General features: G+C 36.0%; 1 protein-coding gene across 4 annotated transcripts in view; it reads left to right on the top strand.

Annotated features, from left to right (window-relative positions):
• dagla (diacylglycerol lipase, alpha) overlaps positions 1-20271 on the top strand; it is a 40130-nt gene that overhangs the window by 10890 nt on the left and 8969 nt on the right. For all 4 annotated transcript variants that reach the window (XM_058781943.1, XM_058781944.1, XM_058781945.1 and 1 more), the window contains exons 2-17: positions 3304-3405; positions 4674-4885; positions 7717-7818; positions 9118-9256; positions 10739-10826; positions 10942-11076; positions 11180-11257; positions 11341-11465; positions 12261-12414; positions 12623-12706; positions 13249-13326; positions 13408-13488; positions 14568-14710; positions 15874-15942; positions 16026-16098; positions 19583-19791. In XM_058781943.1, coding sequence (XP_058637926.1) covers positions 3311-3405; positions 4674-4885; positions 7717-7818; positions 9118-9256; positions 10739-10826; positions 10942-11076; positions 11180-11257; positions 11341-11465; positions 12261-12414; positions 12623-12706; positions 13249-13326; positions 13408-13488; positions 14568-14710; positions 15874-15942; positions 16026-16098; positions 19583-19791 — 1865 coding nt within the window. In that variant the 5' untranslated portion in view covers positions 3304-3310. The remainder of the gene's footprint in view (positions 1-3303; positions 3406-4673; positions 4886-7716; positions 7819-9117; positions 9257-10738; positions 10827-10941; positions 11077-11179; positions 11258-11340; positions 11466-12260; positions 12415-12622; positions 12707-13248; positions 13327-13407; positions 13489-14567; positions 14711-15873; positions 15943-16025; positions 16099-19582; positions 19792-20271) is intronic.

The raw sequence follows: 20271 nt of genomic DNA, 5'->3' as shown, positions 1-20271 counted from the left end.
GGGAAGATTGAGAACTGATGAACTGCTAACTGTGTGATAGACTGTGCGTGTTATTGTACAGCTGCAGTGAAACCATTTACAATCTGTCGCTTTATCACACAGGTCTGTCGGGCAGGAGAATGATTAACTAGTACTTTAAGACTGCTAGTTTAAAGGTAAAGTGTCTTTTTTTGGTGTGAAAATTCTTCTGTTGTGTGTGCAGACAACTACAAGTCAGCAATTTATGTTGATTTTTCATAGGAGAGCTTTCGAATCATTGCTACGTTTGTTTAAAGGGTTCGACATGTCAACTTCTGGCTCGACCAATGGCGCGAGTTTGGGGCGGGACTATTTGTTCAAACAAATATTGACAAAACTCATTGGTAAACCTGTTTAAAAACAATCATCATCAGTGGTCCGAGTGTAAAGATTGGTTTGGTATTTGAACAAACTTGGATGTTAAAGGGGTCATCGGATGCCCATTTTACACAAGTTGATATGATTCTCTAGTGTCTTAATGAAAGGTTTATAACATACTTTGGTTACAATTTCTCAATGGTAATGTAAAACAACACCTTCTTTACCCTGTCAAAATCAGCTCTGTTTTCATCAAGCCATTATAGTCCATATTGTTTTAAATGCTAATTAGCTCTGCTGACCCTGCCACTCTCTTCTGTGGGTTGACGAGCAGTACTGTTTACTTTAGCCGCGAAACTGGCTAACTAGCACGTTATTAGGAAAGGCAGTTTGCAAAGATTCATAAAAACCCTTATACTCACTTCTTCTGTAGATGAAGCTGGATCACGAATGATTCGCGCGAACATAGACGCATTTAGGCAGATCGAGGATCGGCACATTCCGTTCAAAATGAAAGTTAAGTTAATCCTCTGCGTCTTCAGCGGCTCAGATGTCGGGAGTAAATGACGACCGCTATATTCATTATTACATCCAACAACTAAACACTTAAGTCGCTTAATCGGAGACATTCTTGTCTTCCCCTGCACTGGAGTTGACACAGTGACGGACTGATCATAGCTCTCTCTGGGCGGGTCTAAGGTAAGACGGTCTTGTCAATCAACTATGGTGGGAGTGGCCTGTACAGAACTATGTCATTCTGACAGGGCTCTCAGAACAGCCTGATTTGAGAAAGGGGATTTTAAAACAGGGATTTTGAAAAAAAAAAAAACACATTTATCATTATAGGATGGATGTGTATACACACTTCCAACACACATTTATGTTCAAACAACTTGTAAAGATAATTTTGCATCCGATGACCCCTTTTAAACCAAAAAACCATGGAAGAAGGAAGTAAATGTTGATTTCATGTTGACTTTAACCTTTGCTCCACACCACCCACTAAAAAGCACAAATGTTTTGGGGAAGTGCTTTGCCAGGGCGTATCCCTTTCCCCCGATCCACAAAAAGATCAACAAAACATGTGGCCGTCACATCCTGTGTTATCAAACATCAACCATCTAGTTTTGTCTCCACAACACAGAACATTATCTGTTCTCTCTGAAAGTACCTGTTGAACGATGAAATGTTTTGATTGAGATTTGTGTTGTAAATAGAGCGATTTTGCCACACAATGAAAGTTTGCTGGGTCAGAGCTTTACAGTGTCTGGACTGAAAGCAGTATCCATGGAAACCATCAGTAGTCCTCCTTCACAATCGCAAGACTCTCTCTCTGTTTGTTTTTGTCTTGTAGTTACTGGTGATTGCTGAGGCAAGCATTACTACTGTTGCTCACACTTAAGCTTAGAAACTTGAACAAAACACTCTTTTACTTGGGCCATTAAGCAGTCATCCTAAACACTTTAACATCAGCACTGCAACACCTTGACAACTGGCCTAAACACCCTTGCATCTGCACTGCAACGCCCCGAAAACCACCCTGAACACCCTAGCATTTGCACTGCAACACCCCGAAAACCACCCTGACCACCCTGAACACCCTAACAACTGCAGTGCAACACCTTAACAACTGCAGTGAAACATCCTAACAACCCTGAACACCCTAACATCTGCACTGCAACACCCTGAAAACCACTTGCAACACCCTAACAGCTGCAGTGCAACACCCTAACAACCATCCTGAACACCTTAACAACTGCACTGTAACACACTGAAAACCACCCTGAACACCCTAACAACTACACTACAACACCCGAACAACCATCCTGAACTCCCTAACAATTGCTTAGCAATGTCTTTTCTTCCACGCCCTTTCATTGACATGGCAACATCCTAAACACCCTAGAAACTGCATGGCAATGCACTTGACAGCAATAACACCCTAACAACCACACAAAAATTCCCTGGCACCCACCCTGGACATCCTAGCAACCATATAACATTGCCCTGGCAACCACCTGGGACAGCCTAATATCTTCATAGCAACGCCCTAGTATAGCAATGAACTGGCCACCCAAAACATCCTAGCAACTGCATAACAAAACCCTAGTTACCACCTAAACACTCTAGCAAATGTATAGCTATGCACTGGCCACCCAGAATGCCCTAGCAACTGGATAACAAAGCCACCTAAACACTCTAGCAACTGTATAGCAATGCACCAGCCACCCAAAACATCCTAGCAACTGCATAGCAACACCCTAGTAACCACTTAAACACTCTTGCAACTGTATAGCAATGCAGTGGCCACCCAGAACTGCATCACAATGCCCTGGCAACCACCTAAACACATTCACAAAAACCAGTAGGCAAGTATGCTTTAGGATAGCATGAGTAAATTCGCACTCACATTAACACTTAACAAATATTGATTTCTTTTCTGTCATCATTCTTATGGGTCACTTCCCCTTTGCCTTTCTTTTCCTCTTTCATAATTTCCCTCAATCCTCTCTCTCTAGCGTCTTATTCCTATCAGACCAGGTTCAGTTTCAGTCTCTGATGCACAATTATAAAGCTGATTTAAAAAATAGATCACCCAAAAATGAAATAATATTTGAATGGTGTTTTTGTCATGAAATGAGGGTGAGTAAATGGCAGAATTGTTCTTTTTTTTTTTTTTGGTGAACTATTTCTTTAAAATCACCAATCACAGGAATATTGTTTGTCCTATGCTGTGTTTTGATGTGTGAAAAGCCTTTTTGTTTCGAATGTAAGCTGAGGAGTTTTTTCTGCAATAGCACTTACATGCTTTTAGTGTGTGCATGTGTTCTGCCTTCTCTTTTGGCCTTGTGTTACTCTCGTCTTCTATTGCAGAATTGAAGAAGTGGTGAATGAGAAGTCTTGCTTTGTGTGTGAGTCGTGTGTGTCAGGCAGTCCATAACTGGAGTGTGTTTACGTGTGTTTCAGGGCAGTGATGCCGGGCATGGTACTGTTTCGGCGACGCTGGTCAGTCGGCAGTGATGACCTGGTGTTACCGGCTTTCTTCCTGTTCATACTACACTGCATATGGTGAGTCAGTGTTTGTATGTTCAGTTTGTTCTTTTACATTCATGCATGAATTAAGCAATCAAACCAGTAAAGAATAAGCTCTTAGAGCCAGCACTGTGACTTCAATAGAAGTCTTAAGAGTTGAATTTAGACATTCAGTCTTGCAATATAATAGCAGTTCCCAACTATTTGAATGAGTTGCACAGTGATGCAAGTTATTTATTTGAAGTACACAAATATTTTAAATAATGTTTACCTTTTAAAATATAGTATATTTCATAATAGTTTTACATGTTTACTTGTAAAATATTTCTGTTATTAAAGTTAAATTAATAATAATAGATGTATTATTATTAAAAATTAAATGTAGTTACATTTAGTTACAATTATTTTTAATTTCATTCAGTTGTAATTTTAGATTTGATATATATACACATACATACATATATTATGTGTGTGTGTGTGTGTATATATATATATATATATATATATATATATATATATATATATATATATATATATATTATTAGTGCTGTCAAACGATTAATCGCGATTAATCACGTCCAAAATAAAAGTTTTTATTTACATAATATATCTGTGTGTACTGTGTATATTTATTACACACACACATAGTATCTATTTTAAAATATTTGCATGTATTTACATGTATATATTTATGTAAGTGTGTGTGTGTGTGTTTATATTCTTAAACCAATTCTTATATAAATAGTTGACATTTAGTTTAATCAAACAGTTTAACAGTTTAGAGTTTACATGAGAAGTGGTTTAACAATTGCACACAGATTCATTCTGCTTATGTATCATGTATAATTGCATCAACATCACAAACAGCTGGACTTGATTCTTTAAGTTTTTCAGCATAAATATCATAAAACTCTAGGTTTCTATTTTATTTGTAAATTGTTGGTACCGAGCAACATAAGTTGTAATCGTTATTAACAGTTCTGTTTATTTCATACACATTTTGTCAACTGCTAACAAAAATTACACTCATTTTGGGTATTTTGAGGTGACAGACTCGTGCAACCAAACTAGATTTCCCATCATTCTCTGTGTCACCACAAGAATAATTAAGTATGCAGATAAAGTATCGATTGGCGTAATCTTTGGCTCTTTATAAACTAAATGAACTATTTTTGAAATATTTGAAATATGAAATTGCCCAACGGCAACATTTTGCCCAACATTTTCACGCACATATTGTCATAAATGTCAGATTTCCGAGATGTGTATGTTCATGTGATGCTGTGGCTGTGCTCTTTCGGCAGGCTCGTGGTTCTGTCCGTGGTTCTCTTTGGGCTGCCGTACAGTTCAGAGCAATCATGCTCGGTCACGCTGGTGGATCACGGTCGCGGTTACCTCGGCATCCTGGTCAGCTGTCTGATCTGCGAGAGCGCCATCATGTGGCTGAGCATGAGAGGCAGCATCCTGTATACACAACCCAGAGAGGCAGTGCAGTACGTGCTCTATATACGGCTGGGTAAGACACACACTTGCACATTTATAAAAACAATCATGAAAAACTTTCATTAGTTCTCTCAGTACATGCGATCTCATATGTCAACTCTGTTAACTGTAGTGATCCATCATAGACATGCTTCTGAAGCAAATGCTATTCCAAATTTTAAGGCAGCATTGCAAGTATCATTTGTGAAGAAAGCAATCCCAGAATGCATTGCAATGGACCCTTTTCACAAGACTGTGATGACGCAATTGAACGGTCATCAGCATCGCAAATCCTCAAGTTTTTTAGATGTACCTTTTGGAAAGGCTTTTTGAAAAACAAATCTTGTGTTTTACTGAGAAAAAAAAAACATTTTTTCTTAAATTATTTACATATTGCATTTATATCCTATTTTAATATTTGTTTTGAAAGTACGGTAAATACTGGTAAAATGTACCAACAATCACATTTAAAAATATACACTTTTTGATATAACATAAAAATAACAGGTAGCCCATCTGAATTATATAACATTTAGGCTATGCATCTCATAGTAGCCTACCAAAATTTTATTAACAGCAGAAGTGAAATCTTATTGTAGTCTTCAAATCTGGGTACTGTCTTACGTTTTAAAACTCACTTACAGAGGAAGTTTGTTCCCATCAGGCTAACATGACAGTCACGACTCATGCAGCTGTAAGCTTTTCTTTTTCTTTTGTTTTCACTCGTGATCTTTACAACACACATTACATTACATATTTCATGGCACACTCGTTTTAAGCATGTTTGGCGCCACCTATTGTTGTGGGTGTATTATTGACATGTCAAAGTCTAGACCCCGAATATAAGACGACTGCGTCTTTTCAAATGTATTTCCAAGAAAAAAACATCGTCTTATATTCGGGACAATATGGTATATATATTTTTTAAATGTATGTACACTTATAACACTATACTTTTTATTATATCACCTTTGCATCAAATTACAAAAAAACTAGTTAACGCTAATGTGAGGGTGTTTCTAATGCAGCGTCTATAGGAGGGACGGTAAATTTGACATCGTTCTCTGTTCTGACTGCCATTATCAGTTTTCCGACTGTCATTATCAGGTTTCTTTTGCTATTTGAGCAAATGGGAATGAAAAAAATATATTTATGGTACTCTCATCTAGGGGTGTGCGATATTGAAAAAAAATGATATCTCTATTTCTGGGGATTTTTTCGATAACGATAATCAGACGATATTTTGCCAAGTGTGTTATTGTGCTGATATCTGACTACCGTGGACAGCTGCAGTTTTTGATATTCTTCATATTCTGTGTGGTCAGTTCACATCAGTGATAGAAATTAATCTTTTCATATAAGTTTAAGTTGATTTTTACCTGTTATGGGCAATTTTATCTTTTACCTTATCTTTTGAGTCAAATTGTTACATTTAATCAGTCAATTAGAATAATAAGACATTTAGGCTATTACCAAACAAATGAAATCAGTATCAACAAAATTAATCTTTGCAGAAGTTGCATCTGAATGGCATTTAGATGTATTTACACACTGTTAAATGCAGCTCACAGGGACATGGAGTGCTTTAACCTGCAGTTACAAATGCATAATGTTTTGATATTTTAAACATAAAACATTGAATACTGATATTTGAAATTATTTTAAAATGAAAAGATACTTTGAATCCGCCAGTAGGTGGCAGCAAGTCACTGTTAATAAGTGAGTCATTGCCACTGAACCGAATCATTTAAACGGTTGATTCATTCAGGAAATTAATCATATCGTCATGTTGCTCAGAGACAAAACAGTGCTGTAGCTGTTTAATACGTGATAATGTCAAATTACATATCGTTAAAACAACAGTTACGATATTATCGCAGACGATATATATCACACACCCCTGCTCTCATCTCCCATTTACTACTCTCGAAGTTTACCCAACTATGATGACTTCCGCTGCTGAGAAACCCGGAAATGTGAAAAAGGTCTATGAGCTTAGTGAAAAAATTCTGAGCTCTTAATATCAAAACTATGGACAAATACTGATCAGTCTAATTGAAGTGGACTATTTTCTACAGTGATTGTGTGCTTTTACGCATTTTCTGTTACACACACGTGGATTAGAAGTTTATGGAAGCATGCTTCCACCACAGAATAAAAGAAATGTAATTGGGATTTTTAATCTCACAATTCTGACTTTGTTTCTTCTGATTGCCAGTTTATATCTTACAATTTAGACTGTTTTCCCAGAATTGCACATTTTTATCTTGTAATTCTGACTCTTTTTTTTCTTCTGAATGCTGAGTTTATATCTTGCAATTCTGAATTTTTTTTTCTCTGAATTTTGAGTTTACATCTCACAAACTCACAGTTTTATTTTGTTTCCGCCATGGAATAAAAACATAAGAAAAGGTAGTTGGGACTTTTTATCTCACAATTTTTCTCACAAATTCACATCTTGCACGTCTTACTTTTTTCCCTCAGAATTCTGATTAAATTTTTTTTCCATAGAATTTTGAAATTACATCTTTCAACTTTAATTTCTGCCATGGAATACAAAAATTTTTTATTGACACTTCTTGTCAGTTTTTCAAGTTTATATCTTGCTATTATAACTTACAAACTGAAAAAGTCTGAATTGCAAGGGGGGAAAAAAATCTGAATTGTGAGAAAGATTTCTTTTTTTTTTATCCCGTTGCAGAAACAGGCTTTCATTTGACCAAGCTTTGAGGTTTGACCAAATCAATGAGCGATAATAATACTGATGCTTACCATAAGAGGATTTTTTGGGTTGCATTGTTTCATTGAAACGTGTGGTTAGGCCTTAAATCAACACTTGACATTAATTGTTATTCCTCTCTGCAGCCATCCTGCTAGTAGAGCTGGTGTACGCGGTGGTGGGCATCGCCTGGTTGGTGCAGTACTACCAGCCCTGCTCCGACATAACCGCCAAGAACCTTGCCCTGGGTAAGACATGAATAAAAACAATAAGTGACATACTGTATAGGGGGGTCGGAAATATGACTAAATTTCTGGCAATGAGTAATTTTGTAATTGTCGTAATGGTGTATATATACTGATATTGTTGTTTTCTTTAAATTAAATTAAAAACTAGTTTATATTTTAGCAACCATGTGGTTGTAACAACCACTGCTTATTTTTGGATAATCCAGTAAATTAATGTACAAAATGAAACTAAAAGTTCTAGTTTGCTTCTTAATCTAGTTGTCAAATAAACCTGGCATTGTATATTACAAATATTGTTCTCTCCTTCACGAATTGCTTTTGTTCCTCACTTTGGATAAAAGCGTACTATCTCATTTGATCATTTTCTCTCTTTTTTTAATTTGGATAGATGCAGACCAAAAGATAAGATTATTCATAACGAATGTATCATACGTCTGGGATCAGAGCCACGTTTGAAGCTGTTTTAAATTCTGTATTAATGTGACAAGTTGCATCATCATTCAAGAACAGTAAAAGGCTAAACTGGGACGCATCGTACTCTGCATTTTTACGTTACCCTTATCCGCCACTCATATGTTTAAAAATGGTAGAGCAGACCTACACAAATTTATATTACCAGTTCAAAGTTTTGAATAATTACGTTATTAAAAAGTCTCTTATGCACACCAATGCTGCATTCATTTAGGTTATAAATACAGTAAAAATTGTAATACTGCAAAATTTTATTGTAATTTAAAATAAAAAAAATTCTATTTAAATATAATATAATATTTTTTTATTAGTAATGGCTCTTATTATTATCAGTGTTGTTAATATTTTTGTGAAATTGTGAGCCCTAACATGCGTCACCGCTATCGGCAGCAAGTTAAAAAAACTGAATAGTCTTCAGAGAGTGTGGCGTGTGATGTCCTTCCAGAATGAGGCAGTCCAGGCATGTGTTAAAATCTCATGAAACCTCTCCTTGTTAATCTCAGCAGATTCCTGTAAATTTGAAAGTCATTTATAGCTATTTATGTCCTGGAATCTCAACGCACACTTTCTAACAATACGCCTAATGTAGCTTTTCTCTGCCGACCATGAATCAGTGTCGCTCATTGTCCTCCCCCATCCCATAATAGCACACTTCACTTCCATGCCAATCATCTGTCTATACAGGACACGGACTGACAAAGAGACAGCTGGTTAGTTTTACAGTAAAGGGCTTCCTGCTGAACTGAATCTATAAGTGCCAAATGAAGATGTATACAGTACATTTAAATGAGTTATTTTATTTATTCATTCGTGTATTTATTTTAACAGGAATCGTGGCATGTAACTGGTTGGTCATCTTCAGTGTGTGTTTCACCATGATGTGTACCTTTGACCCCACCGGACGGACCTTTGTGAAGCTGAAAGCAACTCGCCGTCGTCAGCGTAACCTCACAACATACACCCTCAGGTACAGCGCTTAACAGTATTCATGCTAGCTTATTTCAGGGTACCCATCAATCAATGAAGATTTAAATACCCGTCTTTTGCAAAGTTCCCCTACCCTTTAAGTATTTTGTTCATTAATCAGTTATTTTGTTATTTCTATTATGCAGCCAATAAGAGTGTAGTTTTTATTTTACCCCATTTAAATCCACTCCATAGATTTCTAAGAGTGCACATTTTATGCAGTGTTGTTATTATTAACTAAAAATAAAACAAAAACAAAAAATTGTTAATTGAAACAAAGCTGATATATAATTAAGTATAGGTATTAGATAAATATGTTAAAGTTGAGGTACTAAATTAAAAATATTACAAATAAATTAAAGCTAAAAAATTAATAAAAATGACAAAAGCACATACAATTACTTAAACTAATTTTCAAATATTAAAAAAAAACTAATTTTATTTCAATTTGGCAACATTTTCAAATTTTCATTTAAGTTGAAGTACTAAAATAAATGAAAGCTAAATATAAATATAAAAAAAACTAAATCGAATAAAGATGTCAAAAGCACATTAATTACTTTAATATTAAAACGAAAGTGAAAATATAAAAACAAATTTAAATAATAAAATAATAATATAATAAATATTAAAATAATACTGAATTGTATGCAGTTTTTTTGCTTACAATTTTTAAGTAAAATTGAGTAAATATTATGTAAAATAAACATTTGTTTCATTTCAGCAATATTGTTCTCATCCCATTTTTAAACATTAGCTGGAAACATATAACTCACATAACTCACTTGTGTTATTTAGTATAATTTTGCCAGAAAAAGTTTTAGAATTTTTATCACGTTAATGTGGTAACACTTTACAATAAGGTTTACATTAGTTAACATGAACTAAGAATGAACAATACTTCTACAGCATTTATTGATCTTAGTTAAGGTTAATTTCAGCATTTACTAATGCATTATTAAAATCACAAGTTGTGTTTGTTATCGTTAGTTAATGCACTGTGAACTAACATGAATAAACAATGAACAACTGTATTTTCATTAACTAACATTAATAAAGATGAATAAATAGTGTAATAATGCATTGTTCATTGTTTATTCATATTAGTTAATACATTAACTAATGTTAATAAATGACACCTTATTGTAAAGTGTAACCTTTAATGTACTATAACTTGTGTTTGTTTGTTTGTTTGCTGGTTTTTATTGAATTTGTTATACTTTTATTTATTTTTTTAAATGTTTTTGCCACGAAAATAGCCTAAGATGCTGACATGGCATTAAATAAAAATATACTACTACTACTACTACTAAACATTAACTGGTATTATGTATTTATATACAATTATGCATTTTTTATGCATACCCCATTTTTCCATTCCTGTCTCTAGATATGTGTTTCGATCCTTGTAATGCTCATCTGTTGACCTATAATTCCTAAATCTGCTCATGATATTTGCTCAGTTGGGTTTTATCTCTTTCAGACACAGGCTAGAAGAAGGTCAAGCCAGCAGCTGGAGCAGGAGACTCAAGTTCTTCATGTGCTGCACTCGAGCAAAAGATACACAATCTGTAAGACTCCAGCACAACCTCAAATACACACAGATGTCACTTACTGTGAGAGCATCTCACACACACACACACACACACACACACAGCATTCTCAGCAGAAGATATTCTCTCTCAGGATGCTTACTCCGAGGTGGCCAGCTTGTTTGCCGAGTTTTTCCGGGATCTGGATATCGTGCCGAGTGACATTATCGCTGGGTTAGTGCTCCTCCGACAGAGACAACGGGCCAAGAGAGCAGCCATCTTGGATCAGGTGCGCTTTATCTTATCAGTAACACTGCTTTTCATTGGATGAATATTCTTCACTGTCCTAATAATAATAATAATAATAATAAAAAATTCTCTCTCTCTTGCAGGCAAACAATGACGTTTTAGCCTTTCTGTCCGGGATACCTGTAACTCGCAACACTAAATACTTGGACCTCAAGAACTCGGTATTTGAAGAATACAGTATATATGCGTGCTTGTTTGTGTCAATGTATGATTATTATTTATGATGCTCTCCTTCTGTTTACAGTCTGAGATGGCCATGTATAAGGAGGTGTGTTATTACATGCTGTTTGCCATGGCGGCGTATGGCTGGCCCGTATATCTTTTACGACAACCAAAGTGTGGACTCTGCAAACTCGTCAGCACTTGCTCGTACGTGAAAAAACATTAGGTCGTTCTGCACAGCTAGTAGGAAGTGAGATAAGAGAGGCTTTTATAATGGTATAATTACCTGCCATCATGTTTTTGGTAGACTTAACCTCATTACTAAACTTAAGGCAGATTAAACTGAAGTTTAAACCCAGTCCTAACTACCAGGGGTGTGCGGCAATTTATTTTATATTTTATTTTATTTTATTTTTTTCAATTATTAATTTAATTTTTGAATTAATAATACATGACAAGTCATTAGTAAAATTATAAAATACATCTGTAATTTATTGTCAATTAGAACATGCAAAAATTGTGTGTGTATGTGTATATAAATAAATACATATATGTATATATGTGTGTGTGTGTGTGTGTGTATGTATGTGTATATATATATATATATATATATATATATATATATATATATATATATGTACATATATGCATAAATACATAAATAATTAAATATATATTTCAAACCACTATGTTTAGCCTATTTGTCAGCAAGAATTTTCTAATAATTTAATAAAATGTAGTATGATAACTTATTCTTTATATATCTGTTACACTGAATGCCGATGGAACATTATTTCACCTATATTTTAGCAATTTAAATATATGCATATATATATGTGTGTGTGTGTGTGGTGTGTATATAATGTAATGTAGAAATCACATTTTTATATTATTTAGTTTTATATGTTTTCTCTCATGGATATTAAATGGAATTTTGTCATAGGACATATGAATGGAATCAAATTACTTTATTTTTTTCTCTTTTTTCTTCTCTCTCGTCAGCTGTAACACTTCAGTTTCAGGTTCTCGTCTCTCTCAGTCCATCACCGTTGAGGAGGACAACTGCTGTGGCTGTAACGTTCTTGCCATCCGACGACAATTTCTGGACCGAGACCTTAAAGAAGTCCAAATTGTCTACACATCCTGCCATGACGCGGTACGGCATCTTAAATGAATTCTTCAGCGCCCCTGACTTAATCCTGAAAAACCCTGAGGCGTAATGTCTTGTGTGATAAATGTCTGTTCACATCAATGAGTCATCGCCTGACTAAAATAGTTCAATTTGAGAAGCTGTAGCTAATGTGATAAATGTGAGGCGTGTGATCAAGACAAGTTATTGTCTGTATTTTTGATGGGATTTGCAGGTTTATGAGACGCCCTTCTTTGTAGCAGTGGATCATGTGAAGAAAAAAGTCGTGATCAGCATCAGAGGGACGTTGTCCCCTAAGGTGGGTCAACCACACGTGTACTTTAACAGCTCTTTCTCATTTTACACATAAGCATATGAGGTCAGGCTTCGTTGTATATTCATAGAATTAAAATAGTAGCTGTTTCCAAGCAGAATGCTGAAGCAGTGACATAAGAAAGTGCTTTAACACACATTTTAAGGACAAAAATAATAATTCAGTTGTCCTGAATCAATCATATAGTGACAGTAAGCTATACGTCCAACTGTAGTACCAGGTTATCGATTTCCTACAAAGCTGTGTTAGTTTCATGTTCTCATATCACTCTGTGGTCTCTTCCATTTCACATAATAAAATAACTTAGACTCAAATCAATATTTCATGTCCTTTTATTTATTTATTTGATAAGTAGCCATGTAATAGGTGGGCTAATGTACAGCGAGACTTGCGATATTGCAAAATAAACCCAGTAGTTTTTTGTTTTTTTTGCGATAATGGCTGCTGTACTTTATCCCTTACGGGAGTCTCTTGTTTGTCATTTGATAAACCTCTACCCTTTTTATATCTCTCTCTGTCATTCTCAGGACGCTTTAACAGATCTTACTGGCGATTCTGAGCGTTTGCCTGTAGAGGAGCAGCACGGCACGTGGCTCGGACACAAGGTGCTACACAAACACTGGCAAACGGAAAACATATTGAACACAAAAACTTTGCCAACTCATTGTCGTGAATCCTTTATTTAGGGAATGGTTTATTCAGCTGAATACATAAAGAAGAAACTAGAGCAAGAAATGATTCTTTCTCAAGCCTTTGGGAGAGATTTGGTAAGTGTAATCATTTGTCATGCTTTAAAACATACATATAGTTGACATCACAGACATTTTAGACATCACAGAGCGTAATTATAGTATTTTTTCACAGACTGCAGAAGTGTTTTCAAAAACTTTTGCTCACATGAAGCATCATTTTCACAAACTCTTGCAGTTTTTCTCTACATCCGTGCAACACACACCATTCAAGGAATCACTATATGACCAATTGTGATTATTAAACTTCAAAAGGCTTTGATATCATTAAATACATTTTAGCACTGCTCATTCAAAGTAAAAATGCAGCACTGTTGCGCTTTCCAAAGGCCTTCAGTAGTTTAAATAATTTGCAATCAGTGAATACCAAATGCTTAAGTTAAGGTTTTTATATAGTAATACGTTGTAGATGGTTGTAAGAGTGCATGTTTTATCCCCCTCATCTTTTTGAGTGAGCAGCTTTGAGTAAAAATGCATATACATGTCAAAATAATAGTGCATTTTGGGCTTGTTTATAATTAAAAGTCCCACGTTATGTATAAAATCTTTTATTTAGGATATTATTGGTGTTTTGGTTACTTGTATAATTCAACATAAAATCTTGTGGCTTCTCTCTGAACCACAAGAAGATCTCTTTATAGATTTGACTAGTTTTGGTAAAGTAATCTGTTTATTGCTTCCCTTTAAACTCTGTTATGAGCAAAATCTAATATCAGTCAACCTCAAATTTGCATGTATTGCTATATATGTACATAAACGAACTACAAAATTTGTATATCTTGAATAAAACATAAAGTAAATGTGAAGTTACCCTGTTTTGAAGTTGAATGTTTGCCTTTTGAAGTAAAATAATACTTTTTGAGATTGTCTGGGTTTGTTCTGTATGAATATACAGTATTCGTTTCATTTGCGCAAGTCTTAAAAAAGGTCTACATTTTTTTTTTTAGCATGGTATCGAGACAAAACTTAAAATAGTAGTAAATTCAGTCCAGTATCTTCAAACAACATTTGCATGTTACTTGCAACATTTGCATTGTGCATGATATCACGTGACAATAAAAGATCCAGATCATGGTGTTTGCGTGTGTGTGTCTCAGGGTAAAGGGACGATGCACTATGGGCTGGTGATTGTGGGTCACTCTCTGGGCGCGGGTACAGCCGCCATCCTGTCCTTCCTTCTCCGGCCGCAGTATCCTTCACTGCACTGCTATTCCTACTCCCCTCCCGGCGGCCTGCTCAGGTCAGTGTGACCTCTCTATTGTTGCTCTGGCATCTGTTTTACACTACATTTATAGAGAAACCTGAAAACTGATCTCATCTGAGAGAGAGCGAGAGACGATGTTTAGCCGTCACTGAAGCATGATGACATTAGATAAGAGATTAAACTGATGTGTTAAAGGATTAGTTCATGCAAAAATGAACATTTTGTCATTACTGTTACAACCTGATGTCATTCCAAAACTGTATTATTTTCTTTTTGCTATGAATCATGAAATTAGAATTTCGGTTTCCACTCAAGGAAAGTGAATGGTGATTTATAAGCTCCAAAAAGCATTATAAAACAAGTCCTCTAAAGCCTTTGTCATGATTTATGAGCCATAGTTATATGAGGAACAAAGTGTTTTTTACTTCTCATCTGCCATATCTCAGATCATGTTTTTTGCAGCATTGTGGTCAGTCACATGACTTGTGAGAACCAGAGGTGTTTGGTATTAGTGACAATTGCAAGTGTGAATTTGATTTAGAGCTCCAGGGAAAAAAAATAGAAGGAATGTAACACTGAAGGCTGAAAATTTAGCTTTGCATCACAGGAATACATTACATTAAAATATAAAATGCAGTAATATTTCGCAGTATTACATTTTTTGTTTTTTTACTGTATTTTTATTTTAAAAAAGAATACTTAAGACTTTCAGAAACATCTTACCAAACATTTCATTGGTAGTGGTAGTTCATTTGAAAGCTATTATGGCAGCTTCAGAGTTGCATTCTTTAATACTTTTCTAAATTCAAGAGATTTGTCACAAGCTACAGATCTCCTTCTCTGTAATGCAATTGGTTGTGGAAAATATTAGCCCAGAAACATGCATGGATGCACAAATCCACCAGATGCACTAATCATTTGGAAGGATATTATTTGAGTTGAGTCACTCAAAACCTTTTCTGAGTTTTTTGATTTAATGAGAAAACTCTTACCTGCCACACTTGAAAAAGTCTTTGCGCAGTTTTTTTAAACTACTTATTCTTTGTAAATCTAAATATAAAGTCAGCATTAAATCAACTGTTGAATGTTACTCTGAAATCTGTCACATCATGGCAGTAGAACAGATTGTGAACACTGTTTTTATGTTGACATCAAAGAACATGTTTGAACACAAGCTTCTGTGTCTGTTTAATTCATAGTGAGGATGCAATGGAGTACTCGAAAGAGTTCGTCACCTCAGTCGTGTTGGGAAAAGATCTGGTCCCCAGGTAAATGAGTGTTCAGCTGTACTTGCATATATTTAGAAGTCTGAGCAGACGGATGTTAATCTTCTTCTGTTGTGTTCATTCAGGATTGGCCTCTCTCAGCTTGAGGGCTTCCGTCGCCACCTACTTGAAGTCCTACAGAAGAGTGATAAACCAAAGGTGAGCTGCTTTAACTTGCTTATTCCGAGAGTTAGAACATAGTCTCTGTACCACGAACTGAAATGAAATGAACTGTTGAACGAGACGTGAGACGTGTGGATCCATTTGCAAGGCTTTTATTCAGCGACGTGGTCATAAGGCAGGCATGGTTCAGACAATGGCACAGAGTCCAAATGGCAAGAAGATTGGGCAATCCGAAATACACAGGCAAGGATCTTCACACAGGGAAACAGGAACTGAAAGAAATGAACTACAGTCACTCTGTTTTGATTGCAAAATAAAGATCACGACCCAGACAAGGAGTGGCTTATTTTATTGCCATAATAGCAAATGTGGTTTATTTTGCCATAATGATGCTGACTGTACATTGAACTAAATACAGGTGCTGGTCATATAATTAGAATATCATCAAAAAGTTGATTTATTTCACTAATTCCATTCAAAAAGTGAAACTTGTATATTATATTCATTCATTACACACAGACTGATATATTTCAAATGTTTATTTCTTTTAATTTTGATGATTATAACTGACAACTAAGGAAAATCCCAAATTCAGTATCTCAGAAAATTAGAATATTACTTAAAACCAATACAAAGAAAGGATTTTTAGAAATCTTGGCCAACTGAAAAGTATGAAAATGAAAAGTATGAGCATGTACAGCACTCAATACTTAGTTGGGGCTCCTTTTGCCTGAATTACTGCAGCAATGCGGCGTGGCATGGAGTCGATCAGTCTGTGGCACTGCTCAGGTGTTATGAGAGCCCAGGTTGCTCTGATAGTGGCCTTCAGCTCATCTGCATTGTTAGGTCTGGCATATCGCATCTTCCTCTTCACAATACCCCATCGATTTTCTATGGGGTTAAGGTCAGGTGAGTTTGCTGGCCAATTAAGAACAGGGATACCATGGTCCTTAAACCAGATACTGGTTGCTTTGGCACTGTGTGCAGGTGCCAAGTCCTGCTGGAAAATAAAATTTGCATCTCCATAAAGTTGGTCAGCAGCAAGAAGCATGAAGTGCTCTAAAATTTCCTGGTAGATGGCTGCGTTGACTGTGGACATCAGAAAACACAGTGGACCAACACCAGCAGATGACATGGCAGCCCAAATCATCACTGACTGTGGAAACTTCACACTGGACTTCAAGCAACATGGATTCTGTGCCTCTCCACTCTTCCTTCAGACTCTGGGACCTTGATTTCCAAATGAAATGCAAAATTTACTTTCATCTGAAAAGAGGACTTTGGACCACTGAGCAACAGTCCAGTTCTTTTTCTCCACAGCCCAGGTAAGACGCTTCTGGCGTTGTCTCTGGTTCAGAAGTGGCTTGGTAGCCCTTTTCCTGAAGGCGTCTGGCGTGGTGACTCTTGATGCACTGACTCCAGCTTCAGTCCACTCCTTGTGAAGCTCTCACAAGTGTTTGAATCAGCTTTGCTTGACAGTATTCTCAAGCTTGCGGTCATCCCTGTTGCTTGTGCACCTTTTCCTACCCAAATTCTTCCTTCCAGTCAACTTTGCATTTAATATGCTTTGATACAGCACTCTGTAAACAGCCACACCTTTCAGTAATGACCCTCTGTGACTTACCCTCAATGTTCGTCTTCTGGATCATTGCCAAGTCAGCAGTCTTCTCCATTAATGTGGTTTCAAAGAACAAGAGATACCCGGAATTTATACTGTAGGGATGGTCATTTATTGAAACTCAAATGTAAATATTCTAATTTTCTGAGATACTGAATTTGGAATTTTCCTTAGTTGTCAGTTATAATCATCAAAATTAAAAGAAATAAACATTTGAAATATATCAGTCTGTGTGTAATGAATGAATATAATATACAAGTTTCACTTTTTGAATGGAATTAGTGAAATAAATCAACTTTTTGATGATATTCTAATTATATGACCAGCACCTGTATGTGCAAATATGTACAGAATCAAGCATTCTAGAGAGTCCATGCATGCGGGTGATGATTCATTGGCATTTATTATCATTGTATTGTGCCAGTAATTAACTGCCCTCATTATATCTCTCACATTGTGCTTCGCCCATATCCTTTTCCTCTGGGCGAATAAAGTAAATGATGAATTGTTATGTTACTAATTATAACCTCAGATCTTTTTTTTCTTTTTTACATCTCTTTTCTAGTTCATTCAGTGGAACATTAATCTCTTTCTCAGGGTTGTGGGTTTGGGCCTCACATTTGGGTGCGGTTTAAAAGTACACTACCATTCAAAGGTTTAGTGTCAAGTAAGATTTTTAACTAATTCACCCAAAAGGCCAGGGTTTGTTTCTTCTTTGGAACAGATTTGGAGAAATGTATCATTACATGACTTGCTCGCCATTGGATCCTCTGCAGTGAATGGGTGCCGTCAGAATGAGAGTCTAAACATCTGATAAAAGCATCACAATAATCTACTAGTAACTCCAGTCCATGAATTTACATCTTGTGAAGAGAAAAGCTGCATATTTGTTAAAAACTAATTCATCTATACATTTCACTCTTGCTTCCACTAAAATACAAGTCCTCTATACATAATATTGCTTTCTCCCGAGAAAAAGTTGTCTCATTTAAATCAGGAGAGAAATGTGCACAGATCAAGCACCGTTTACAGGTGAAAACAAGCCAAAACACTTCTAAACAAATATGTGGGAGGATTTTGATGTGAGAGGACACATTTTTACTGGAGGAAGTGTTATTATGGATTACGGACTCATATTTTGGCCAGAAGCATTATTTTAAGGTTAATGATGAATTAAAATATGCAGCTTTTTACTTCACAAGACATTAATTGATGGACTGGAGTCATGTGAGTTACTTGTGAATTATTGTGATATTTTTATCAGCTGTTTGGACTCTCATTCTGACGGCACCCATTCATTGCAAAAAATCCAATGGGGATCCATTTCTCCAAATCTCATCTACATCTTGGATGGCCTGAGGTAATTTTCAGAAAATTTTGGGGTGAACTATTCCTTTAATTTCTTTAAAAAAAAAAAAATCTTACTGACTACAAACTTTGAACAGAAGTGTACTCTATGTTAGTGCTTACATAACTTATAGTAGACCAGCTGTCCGGAAAAGTAGTCACCTACTCAGTTTAGCTTATATAAATGACTCAGCATACACCACACAGCTTCAGAGAATTTTTTTTTTCTGTTTCTATCCAAAATCCAACACTGTGCCGACGTGCAGCAGAGATGATGCAGAAATGAAAGCGTACACACCTCCATTGCCATTAATGCTGCTTGCATCATGAACAGCGTCACATATCTCACTTATATTTTCTGCCAGCTGTTGACTAGTTTCAGGGAAGTTTGTGAGAAATCTGGCCTCTATGTGATGCATTTCTGCTTATTAATGTGCATAATCACGCTGCCTACTTTGGTGGTTAGCTGCTCTTAGCAGGAAATGATGCTTGAAATGCTGCCTCACTAGGTTTTGGAACAGAGCCTGTATGTTTCTCTCTGTCTGTTTCCATCAGTGGCGGATCATTGCTGGGGGTACGAAGTGCATACCTAAATCAGAGCTGCCCCTGGATGACGAAGCCCCTGTATCTCAGGGCGTGACCCCCTCTAACTCTCGCCTGTGGCTTCACCCCAGTGACCTGAGCATCGCCCTGTCAGCCTCCACACCGCTCTATCCACCGGGACGGGTCATTCATGTGGTGCACAACCACCCGCCTGAGATGTGGTGAGTAGAGAGGAAGTAAACTGAATGGATTAATGGAACAAGGAAATGGGAGTCTGCTCTTCAGATACGGGGTACATTCCAGTGCCTGGTATTATATTGAAATGTCTGGCACTGAGAAATGCCAGTTTTAGAGATTCTGCGTATTTAGATTACCTGCCTTTTTGGTAATTGAGCTGTAGAAAGTGACGTGAATGGGTTGTACTGGGTGGTAGCTTGAAAAATGTACAATACTGTTCAAAAGTTTGGATTCAGTAAGTTTTTATACATTTTAAATAAAAAATGCAGTAAAAACTTAACTGTTTTCTATTGTAATAAATTTTAAAATGTAATTTATTCCTGTGATGCAAAGCTGAATTTTCAGCATTATTACTCCAGTCTTCAGTGTTACATGATCCTTCAGAAATCATTCTATTATGCCTCTTTATGGTTCTTTGATGGATAGAAATATGGATAGATTTTTTATTTAACTGTGTACAAGTC

This window comes from Onychostoma macrolepis, chromosome 07 (assembly GCF_012432095.1).
Source record: "Onychostoma macrolepis isolate SWU-2019 chromosome 07, ASM1243209v1, whole genome shotgun sequence".
NCBI lineage: Eukaryota > Metazoa > Chordata > Actinopteri > Cypriniformes > Cyprinidae > Onychostoma > Onychostoma macrolepis.
This window is presented reverse-complemented; position numbering and strand designations above follow the sequence as displayed.